Source organism: Thrips palmi, unplaced genomic scaffold, assembly GCF_012932325.1.
Source record: "Thrips palmi isolate BJ-2018 unplaced genomic scaffold, TpBJ-2018v1 HiC_scaffold_6, whole genome shotgun sequence".
In the NCBI taxonomy this organism is placed as follows: Eukaryota; Metazoa; Arthropoda; class Insecta; order Thysanoptera; family Thripidae; genus Thrips; species Thrips palmi.
This window is the reverse complement of record NW_023144633.1, coordinates 2,430,728-2,441,695: the sequence shown is the minus strand read 5'-3', so window position 1 is coordinate 2,441,695 and position 10,968 is coordinate 2,430,728. Positions and strand designations below refer to the sequence as shown.

The 10,968-nt window shown below is 62.4% G+C and overlaps 1 protein-coding gene across 2 annotated transcripts; it reads left to right on the top strand.

Moving 5' to 3' along the window:
• Positions 1 to 475: 475 nt before the first annotated feature.
• LOC117651642 lies at positions 476 to 9,577 on the top strand. 2 transcript variants are annotated; one of them, XM_034395827.1, is made up of 7 exons: positions 476 to 647; positions 7,288 to 7,502; positions 7,682 to 7,859; positions 7,928 to 8,051; positions 8,134 to 8,327; positions 8,523 to 8,765; positions 9,414 to 9,577. In XM_034395827.1, exons 1-7 carry the CDS (start codon positions 590 to 592, stop codon positions 9,524 to 9,526), a joined length of 1,125 nt encoding a protein of 374 aa, XP_034251718.1. In that variant the 5' UTR covers positions 476 to 589; the 3' UTR covers positions 9,527 to 9,577. The 2 variants fall into 2 exon arrangements, with proteins under 2 accessions (XP_034251718.1, XP_034251720.1); XM_034395829.1 differs by lacking the exon at positions 8,523 to 8,765.
• The last annotated feature ends 1,391 nt before the right edge of the window (positions 9,578 to 10,968 follow it).

The following is a 10,968-nucleotide window of genomic DNA, read 5'->3' as shown; positions in this document are numbered from 1 at the left end:
AATCCGAAAGTTCGTGCCATTCTGCAAATCAGTCCAGCAGGGTGCGTAAAATTCACGCCACTCCGCAAGTGGACCCAACGGACTTCTCGCCTGGGCTCGTTGAGCATAACGCCTGCATGCTGAGTGTGTAGTGTGTGTGAATGTGTAACGGGTGGTGGACAGGCCAGTACCCGAGGACCAACTGTTGGAAACGGTACGATATGCTGCCTGGTTGTATCGCATACCCACAGACGGACACTCACTCACTCACACACTCGCAGAGCGAGAGTGGGTGGACAAGAAGGGGGAGACGAGGGGGGCAGTGGGCTACCACCCGGAACCCCCGCCCCCCACCCTCCCATCTGCCGGCCGCCGCGCCGCGCCCCTGGCTGAGCCGAAGCATGGCGGCGCGCTGCACGGCGGCTCGCGCCAAGCCGCGCCACCGCCAGGCCCGCCAGGCCCGCCAGGGTGCCAGTACTCCTTCGTTCGCCGTGGCGGTCGCGTCGCGGCGTCCCGTGTCCGCGCCGTGTCCGCGCCGTGTCCGTGTCCGCCTCGGTGTCCGCGCGTGTCCGAAGAGTGACGCCGAGCCTCGGCCCATGGTGACGTCATCATGGCCGCCCTGGAGGTGCTGGCCGTCGCCCTGATGCTCGCCGTCGTCTGTCCCCCAGGTGAGCGCGCCGCCGAACGTCAAACGTCGAGCACGCCGAACACGCACGCCCTCCGCGGCCTCGGCTGATTATAAATACCGAGGCGATGACAGCGAACTGCAGCAGGGCCCACTCTCGAATCTAGGCTGCCGGCGGTCTTTACGAGCAGACGCCGTGACCTGGCAGTCTTCTGCGCGCGTACACACGCGCACGCACACGCACGCACGCTCACACAGGAAAGAGAAAATTAATTGGAAGTGGTGTGACAATCTGGCGGTGCGTCGTCCGGTGCGTGCGCGGTCTGCCTCCAACCTGACCAAGACGAGTAACTGGACGTCATTAATTTTTCCTTAATTTTTGTAAACATCTTTTCCACTTTTTTTACTGACCTCACCACGCCGCGAGTCGCGCCAGGACCAGGAGGACGTCCTTAGTCAAGCGCCGTAAAGTACGGTTAGAGGGACTGACGCGGTGGTTATTTGGACAGGGGGGCCCGGGGGCAGGCCAATTGAAGGGCCTCTGAGGGGGCCGGGGGGCGGGGCGAGGCGGCGGATATTCGGCGGCTTGTCTTGACAGAAATAGCTGGGTTAGCACGTAAACCGGGACAGGAAGGGAAACAATGCTGCTCTGAGCTCGCCTCGCCACCACCTCCATGGGGGCATCGAGGACGCAGCCCCGCGCAGCCCTCGCCCTGCGAGTCCTTGAGGCGGGGGCGGGCCGCGGCACTTCCTCCGCGGGGTGCTGCATGCTGATCCGATCCGTGGGTTCGAATACCGGCGCCGGCGTGGTTTGTTTGTTTTCGTTTTCGAGCCGTTCTCGCGGCCGTAGGCCTGCACTGTTTCGTGTTACACTCTTCAAGTGTGCGTGCCAGACTAGCAAATTATTTTTTACCGCATGTTTGCCATACTGCTAATTTGCGTGTGCGTTCGAATCTCCCGCCGGCAGCACCGCACCAGCCAGACGGACTGGTTGACGGGGTGGAGGCAGGGCACCGGATGGGGAGGGACACGCCCCCGAGTCCCCCAGCCCCCCAGCGGGCGGGCTTGCGGTCGGCCGTATTGTCCCCGCCGATGAAAGCGCGCGCCAAATTCAAAACTTGAAAAGGCCGCTTCGATGTTCCTCGTCATGGCGGTGGCTTTGTGGGCGGCGGCACGCGGTAGCATCACCCTCATGGTGCACGCCTGCCCTCCTTTCGCCTGCGTGCCGCCCCGTGCCGCGCCCCGCGCAGCGCGCACACTTTCTAGTCTGCTTCTCTCGCGCTACTGTACTCTCGAAGTCTCGAAGCGAGCCGAAAGCCGAACCGAACCGATTGGCCGTTGAGATACGTTTCCGGAGGGTTGGCCATCTCACTCCGTGGCCAACGCGCTTGCTTGTTTACCCGCCTAAATTGCCAGCGCGAGACCAGCGCCCTCTCGCGGCGTGTTTATAAACGCGCCGCGTGAAACCTCGCGGATGGCGCGCTGCGGGGGCGGGGCGGGGCGCGACGCACAGCATCCTTCGACGCCCCGGCCCAGTTTCGCAAAAGGGCCGCCGGATGACCATAAAGCTTTACATGTGGAGGCCGTGGCGAAATATAAAACAGCGCACCCTGCCCGGTCCCCAAAGAGCGCCACTGCATTGGCAGTCGCCTCTCTCCTCTTTCCACGCGCGCTCGTTATGACCGAAATTCAAATAAAAACATTTTTTGCAGATGACAGTTTTTTGTTCCAGAAAAATTACGCAGTTCCTTGAATATTTTACACACGCTGCACTAACTGGAAGCAATACAGGTTACGTTCTATTGCGGCCAAACCAAGCCAAAAAAATGTGGACGCAGTTTACCATTTCATCAATATTTACCAGGGCCAGGCACATCCAAAAGTGAAATCGCGCTGAATTTTTTTAAAGTGAGTTTTTTCGTCTGCGGCCGGCCAGTATGCAACCGCCATGCCATACCGCACTGCTGCCAACCCGGGGGAATAAAAAGAAGGAGCCGTCCGTCACAGGTCGCTTGCCCTCGCCTTCATCAAGCAGCGCCTCGCCTCGGACGCCTCGGACGTCGCGCTGCCCCTTGCCTCGGACGTCACCGCCGCCGTCGTGGAGGTCATCACGGTGTACCGCCACAATGGCGGCCCTTTCCTGCAGAGGGACACATTTCCAGTGATTCTTCCAAAACAAGCACGCGGCCTTGGCGGCGGTGGCTGTGTGTTTTCGCGCCGCGTTTCGGCGGGGCGAGGCGGGGCGGGGCGGGGCGGGGCGGGGCGGGGCGGGCGTTAGGGCGGGGCGTCGAGGCGGGGCGTCAGGGCGGGGCGTTCTCGGACGCGGCTCGGACAAAGGGCCGCGGCGCCGCGACACCCACGGGTCGACGATGACGAGCACGCCGCCAACGTCCAGGACGAGGTCCACGACGGCGTCCGGCAGCACCTTTCCGTTCGGCCGTTTCGGCAGTGTAGGATGAGTGGAGTCGTTATTCTAATGTGGCCGGTAAGGCAAGCCCGGCCAAGCCCGGCAGGCTGCGCGGTGGGGGCTGCGGCGCGTGGCGGGGGTGGGGGCGGCGGGGGGCGGCGGCGGCGGCGCTCGTGCGAGTCCAAGCGTGACAGGCAACCAGCACGGCGGGCACGGCGCGGAGCTGGCCGGGCGGTGCGAGGCACTGCGTGCACTGCGTGCGCGGTGGTACCGACGGTACCGGCGTACAGGGTGTCTCGGTGTCTCGGCCGAGACGCTGGCAGGTTCGCCCGCCTGGCTCGGCCGCTCCAAGGCCTGGTCAGAGCCCGGCCGGCGAGGCGTTCTCGCAACACGCCGAAGCCGCGCTTGGCGCCATGCAGGGCGATGGCGATGACGCGGCTTCCTGGCGCCAGGCGCGTAAACAGCGTAAACACCACGCGGCCCGCGGAATTGTCGCCTCGCGACGGACTAATTGAGCGCACGCGGCCGAGCCATGCCGAGCGGACGCAGCTGTGGAGGGGGTGCACCGATAGGGCAAGGTGACGATGACGATACAGTACCCTCAACATGAATGAACGAATGAATGAATGAATGAATGAATGAATGAATGAATGAATGAATGAATGAATGAATGAATGAATGAATGATTGGATGGATGAATGGATGGATGAATGGATGGATGAATGGATGGGTGAATGAAAGAATGAATGATTGGATGATAATAAGAAGATGATGATGGCGGATACTCATGAATGAATATGCATGAATGAATGATGATGAATGATGAATGATGATGATGAACGATGATGATGAAGTGATGACCTCAACGCAAACAACAACTCGATTTCGGAGACAAAAGAAAGTGGTGCTGGCGGTCCTCCAGAGGTTCCAGAGCGGCTGGGGCGTGTCCCCGCCGGGGCGGTGCCCGCCGAGCCCGCCGCTGTGACATGTGTCAACATTATTTCGAAACGGCGCGCGCGCGGTTGGATCTGCCGCCGCCGTGCGCCGGGCCCGGCCGGGCCGTGACACCTAGTGCAGGTGGGAGCCCACGGGGCCGAACCCACGGCCTGTCTCTGTCCCTCCGCGCGGGCTGCGGGCAAGGCTGCGGGCCGCCGCGTGAGTGCGACGGGGACGGCGACAGCCCCCCCGAACTTGAGTTATGTGCCGACGCACCCCGACAGTCAGGCGGAGCCGCGCCGAGCCGGCCGATACCACAGCCACTTCCGGTCCGGCCGGTGATTATGCGCCGAGTTTCGGACGCGGTCCGCTAGGGGGCGCCTCCGCCTCTCTCCAGTGGAGTGGCGATCGCCACACAATGGCAGGACTGTCGCGCCCAGTCACTCGGAGTCACTCGGAGTCACTCGGACCGCCTCGCCAGGATTGTCTCATCCTCGATTCGGCCGCCACGCGTCCTGCATGTCCTGGGAGGGGAGGGGGGTGTTCCTCGGCGAGGCGCGCGGACGATGACACTTCCTGCCGTTCGCTGCGTTCACTAATTCAGCGCGTGCGCCAAAGACTTCCTCCCCTTCCAGTGTGCCTCCAGCGCCTCCAGGCAAAACGCAGCACGATCACTGCAAGCCCGTGCGAGGAATACCGAGACTCGGGGCGGGGTCGAATGGCGCGGCCGGTAAGCGTTTTGAAGCCGAATCAACTCGCCAGTCGTCTTTACGGTGTCGCGATGCCCCTGCACTGCCACCCACACCACTCCACTCCGCGACGCAGCCCGCTCCAGCGCCCGCCTGATGTATCACGTGACACGTATTAGTCCCCCGTGCTCGGACGTGCCGCGGACGTTGCCGTGGACGTGCCCCTCGGCCGGCGCGGACGTGCCTTCCTCGACGCGCTGCCCGCCCCGCCCCGCCCCTCCTCGCAGTGCAGGCCCCGCGGCGCGCGCCGTGCACGGTCCGCCGCGTCCCCATGCACACCGTACTCCTGCACATCCATCCGGCGGCGCAGACCCCCACCAGCCAGCCAGCCGCCATTCCCGCAGCGCTGTGTTTCCGAACGAGACAATTGATCCATTTCTTTAGGAGTGTGGCAAGCTCGGTTGGTCAGTGATGGATGCTTCCATCGTGACACTAGCCTGGAGTCCCAGCCCTGCTCCTGGAGTACGTCGCGGTGCACGCGGCCGCGGTGCTGCATGAGCCGTGCCCGCATTGCGCATTCGCCAACTGTCGTTCGACGGAAGACCGTCCGGGCGGCGGCCGGGGGCGGCGGGGGCGGCGGGGGCGTCGGTCGGCCTTATCGGCGCGTGGAAGCCCCTTCCAGTGGACGCGCCACCGGCCGGCCGACCCGCAAGCCCGCAGCGAGTCGGTGATAGCGCCTAGCCTCTCTGCCGGGGCCGCCACTGAATCCCTGGTGGATGGCGACCGCCACCGGTGCTTTACAGACGGCCCCCGCGCTGCACGCGAGCCGCGCTCGGCGCCGCCAACGAGTGTCATTTCCACTACGCGTCGCGAGTCGCGTTACGGCGCGGCATTGTCACACTGCACGGCGTCGGGCGGTTAATTGTTACGTCATTAAGGAACACACCCCGGCGGGGGCTCCAAGGCTGCCCTGCCCAAGGCCTCCACGCCGAGGGCCTCTCGGGGCTGACCGCGGAATCTGGGAGGGGGTGCGGGACTCCGGTGGGACTGCACCGCAGGCCGCCGCCACCACGCGCCCACTTGCGCGCCGCTTTGCGGAGAACATGGAGAACCCCCCGAAGTGGCTTATGCCGGCACGGCGGCACGGCGCCGGCCTCCCCGTGATGTACCCCGCCCGCCGCCCCCGCAACCCTCCCGGCGGTCTGAGGTGTGAAAGTTTGCGCGCCAACCAGTCGTCTTGAAAAAGTTTAACTCGGAACACCCACCCCTCTCTCTCCCCCGGCTCTCCGAGTTCGAGAGCCGCGCTCGCCCGTGGGCACGCAGTACCCGGGGAAGGACCCCTGCGAGGACGCCGGCAGGGCCTGGCCCCCGCCGCCGTATTCTGGGTCAAATTGAGGGTCTCTGGGTCAGAAAAATAGAGAAGTTTTAGCGCGGCAACAAAGCACGAAAGCAGTCCGTTTCCAAGAGCCTTCCCGTCCCTTCGGCCCAAGGGCTAATTCTAGACACCCCAGCCAGCGAGGCACTGCTTCTCGTGCTCCACAATCGGCGGCGTCCCCGTGCAGGGCGAGCACTCGGACGCGCAAATAATTTCTGCCGCATGACATCACCGTCCTCGTCGCCGACGTCGTCATGAATTTCTCATCCCCGCCGCGCTGCAGCTCCCGCCTGGCCGTGGCGCTTTCGGACTCCACTGTCAGCGCGCCGTCGAGCTGAATTTCTCATAGCCGCGTGTCTTGGCAGAGGCGGCGTTTCCGCGACTCGTCCGGGCACCGTTGCCAAGCAAGCCGGCGAAGTTCGGCCGAACGCACGCCGGGTCTAACGAGATCGTTTCTCTCTCGTCTCTCCTCGCGAGACTATGGGGTGTATTTCTGACCCGGCGCCGCTCCACTGTCATGACATGGCGACCTCCGCCGGCCGGCCTTCGCGTGGACAGCGGCCGACCAATCACAGCGGGGCGCGGCGCCCGGCCGCAGACGCCGTTCCGTCGGCCCTTTGAAATCGAGAATGCGTATTTAAGATCGGATTGTCGCGAGCAGACGGGCCGCGCCGCCGGGTGCACGTCCGCGTCGTCGGCGCCGCCACCGCGCCGCCACCGCGCCGCCACCGCCTCGACGACCAACTTGGCCGGCGCCCGAAACAGCTGAGCGCAGCGGGGCGTCGAGCTCGTCAAGCGGAAGGGAAGGCCGACGCACGCCGCCGGATTTACAGTGGCAGGCGGCGCTGTCGGGGGCGGGACGTCGCCGTCGACGACATGACCCGCGCGATGCATGTCCTGGAAGCGCCGGCCTGCATGGCGCCTCCAATACCCCACGACGCGAAGGGCAGCAGCCCTCCACACGCAGAAATATTGTGCAAGGTTTGGGCGGCCGCCAGGGCCGCGAGGATAGCCCCACACTGTATTTATAGACGAGGTCCGCGTCGTCGCCGTCCGAGCCCTAGAGCCGCCACCGCTAGGCAACAGCCGCCGCGGCGACGCACCGACGCCGACGGAACTGCCCAGCCAGCGTGGGGTATCGCGGGTGGCGGCGGTCCCTCGCGCGCGGAGTAGCGCTGCTGGAGTATCCGCGCGGCCGCGTGGGGTAGCGCCGGCTCTCGTTGTTGGGTTGTTGGCGCGGCGTGACCAGGGCGTGACACTACTCCCCCTGTTGCAGGCTGCTCGTCGCTGCACATCGGCCAGCTGCAGGTCCCCGGCCCCATCCGCAACGGCAGCGTCAAGGACGTGGTCCTGGACTGCGACTACGAGGCCACCAAGGCCGACGTCGGCATCGTCATCAAGTGGTTCCTCAACCAGCTGGCCGACCCCAAGGCCGACCCCAAGGGCGAGCCCACGCTGGTGTACCAGTGGATTCCGGGCAGAATACCCCAGGTAAGTTGGCGGCAGTGCAGGCTGCGCCCTTAAGCGGCGTGCGTTGGGTGGCCTACGCAGCCGGCGCTGTGGCGAGCTCCGGAGCAGAGACTGCTCCCTTAAGCGGTGTGCGTTGGGTGGCCTACCCAGCCGGCGCTGAGCAGCTTGACTTGCCTTATCGCGTTTGCTTGCCCCGACAGGCCCTGGGTCCGCTCAAGGGCAGGGTGAACCTGGGCTACCGCGCCACGGACGAGCCCTCCACGAGGCACCGCGCGCTCAACATCGTCAACCCCACCATCGAGCTGAGCGGCGAGTACCGCTGCCAGGTGTCGTCCCTGGACGGCGAGGACAGCCGCGCCAAGAAGATGATCATTTACGGTGAGTCGCAGTGGATCGCGGAACCGAAGGGTGGCTGCCTGCCCGGTGCTGATTGTCTTGCTTTGCAGTGCCGGAGGACAACCTGGAGCTGACGCAGAGCAAGGCCTCGGAGGAGGGCCAGATCAGGCTGTCGTGTGAGGCGGACGGCGTCTTCCCCAGGCCAACGCTCACCTTCATCCAGAAGCCCGTCGAGTACGTCGTCCACCACCAGGATCGTGAACGTTTTTCGAAATTTCACATCAAGTTCAACTTGCTCACTGTCCGCCTGTTGCAGCTCCTTGAACGCGACGGTGATGGAGGGCGCCGAGGTGCGCGTCACGGACCGCCTGGACGGCCTGTTCGACATCGAGGCCGACATGGTGGTGGACGCGGCCGCGCTGGACGACGGCCCCGAGATGGTGTTCGGCTGCGACCTGGAGATCCCGGACGCCGACATCCGGCTCGTCAAGTGGGAGCGCTACGAGTCGAGTGAGTGCGCGGCATGTTGCGGCCTAGTGGGTGTTTTTCGCAGAAGCTTCGCTCCGGGGCGCCGCCAACGGTCCCCGCGACGACCTGCTGCTGGTTTCTGTGTTCCTCACTGACCCGCTCGCCCCGTGTTCGTCCCAACGCTGTGCGCTGCTGCTGGCGCGCTCGCTTGCGTAGCTAACCTCTCGCTTCCACCAGGGCGGCCCACCACCACGACCACCACCACCACGGACCCGCCCCCCGACGACGAGGGCGCGGCAGACGCCGACGGCGTGCCCATGGAGAGCATGCACCGCGCCGCGGACGGTAAGGAGCGCAATGGCATCCCGCAGCACGTGCACGACGTGCACGACGTCCAATGCATGGAAAATGGCACAGCTTCCGCCTTAAAGTTCCGCAGCTTCCGTCTCATGCACAAGTTCAAAGCCATGTGCGGCAGATGTAAGTAAAGTTGTGCTCGCCCAGTGCTATGATTGTTGTTGTTGCTTACTCGAGCGCTAAAAGTCTGCTGAGGCCTTTGTGGCTTTGTGGTCCTGGCTGAGAAAAAGGGGGGGGGGACTGCTCTCCTGGAGCGTGTAGGGCCTCACTCAGGTGGCGCGCCGGTAGGTAGGCCACCCAACGTTCACGAGAGCGCTCCGTGTGCGGGTGAGGCCCTGGATTTCAAGCCAGAAACTGTATGCCTTAATTTCATACTCAGCGACTTCGTTTCATAGCGATTGTTGGGGTCTGTTTGGCTTGAAAACAAGTTCTTGTTTCTAACGCAGAATGAATAGTCGGTAACATTTGTAGTTGCCTGTGACTGCTTGCAAGTGGTTTTAGAACGCTTTTTTAAAGTCTGCTCCCTAGTGAGTTCAGGCGGTTCAGCTCGCGTGGACGCCCTGCTGGTTCAGTCCGCTTGAGCGATGGCGCGGCCGAGCGGGCCGGCCGGGCGCTGGTTCGAACACCGTCCGTCCGCGTGCTTTGATTTCTTTTCTGGTCCGCCCCGGTCGGTCCGCCCTGTTCCCTGTTGACTCTGGTCGCGGCTGGTCGAGGCTGGCGGGCCGGCCCGGCGGCCTGACTCTGGTTCACTCTGGTGTCTTGTTGTTGCAGTCTCCGGCGCGGCGGGCTTGGCGCTAGCTTCCAAGCGACTCTCTCTCCTCCTGCCGGCCAGCCTGGCGTCCAGCCTGTCGGTGTGGGCATGGTCTTCGCGGCCGCGGCTCTGAGCGAAGGGCCGACAGGGCCGACAGGCAGGGCCCAAGGGCCTCCCCGCCGATCGCGCCTCGGCCCGGCCCGGACGGCTCGGCTGGGCTCGGCCCGAGCGGCGCTCGGCTCGGAGCGTGCCGTGGCGTGCCGTGGCGTGCCGGGCCCTGCCCGGGCTGCCGCGGCCTGGTCTCGTCAGGTTGGTATCCCTGGTATCCTTATGCTGTTTGAACAACGATTAGTGGTTTGCTGCAGTGCCCTGGCAGTGCCCTGGCAGTGCCCTGGCAGTGCCCTGGCAGTGCTGCGGTCACTGGGAAAGGTGAGGCGGCAATTACACGCACTGGATTGGATTGGATGGCGAGCCACGCCGGCAAGCCGCGCCGCCAAGCCACGCACGCCATGGCGTACTTTCTACCGGTCGCGCCTGCCCGCGGCGACGAGGAACGCCCGCGGAACGCCCGGGAACGCCCGGGGAACGCCCGGGAACGCCCTCGGGGCTCATGCGTGTCGCGGGCTGTGTGTGTCCTCAGGGATCGTGGGATCAAATACCGAACTGAAATGATTTTAGTTCCCTTTTCTTCCGTTCCGTTTCTTCTTCTCATGCAAGTGGAATGTACCTGTCCGCCCGCTTAGATATTCCTTCCAAGCCATTTTCTGGTGTCATTCTTCTTCTAAATTCGAAAACGTTGTTCATCTGTCTTTTTTTCCAAAAGGCGCAATTTGACCATGTTTTGTTTATGTTGCAGTTGCTGCGTTGGAGATTAAGGACCCAGCTCGCTTGTGATGCTGTGCTTTGGCTGTGCCTCCGTCTTGGAGATAATAAGATCACGACCCCCTTTTACGATCCACTTTAGTCACTGTTACTTAACTGCCTGTCGTTTTCTATGCGGTAGGCAGGAATCAAATTTGGGCCTCCCGTTTTTCTCTCGAGCAGTGATCTTGATTTTCCCCGTGCGATTTGTTGTTATCGATGTTTTAGCGTAAGTGTGTTATGTGTTCTCTCGTTTGAATGGGCGTAAATATTAAATTGCTGAAAACACAAGTACGAACTAGTCGTTATCGTAACAAAATGTATTTACAAAAGTATAACAAAGAAAAATGTCAACAACGGAGCACAAACAGATGCTCCAAATAATTTAACAACAGTCTCTCTTGCCAAAAGAGGAACGTCAGACTTCGCGATGTACATATGTTTCCTTTTATAATTTATACTGTATGTTTCATAAATTATTTTTACAAGAATAATGTTAAATATAACGTTCTACCAACAACTACATGAGTCTTTTTTTCTACAGAACTGTATGGTACTAACCAACAGATATCACAAGTCACAAAGCAACAACAAATACAAACAAACCAACAAACAAAACTCGTCATTCTTTTACCAGTTCATGGCAGTGCACTACGTATCTCCATTAGGCTCTCTAGTGTACGCACAGATGATCAAAATGGCATGAGGCTCAGT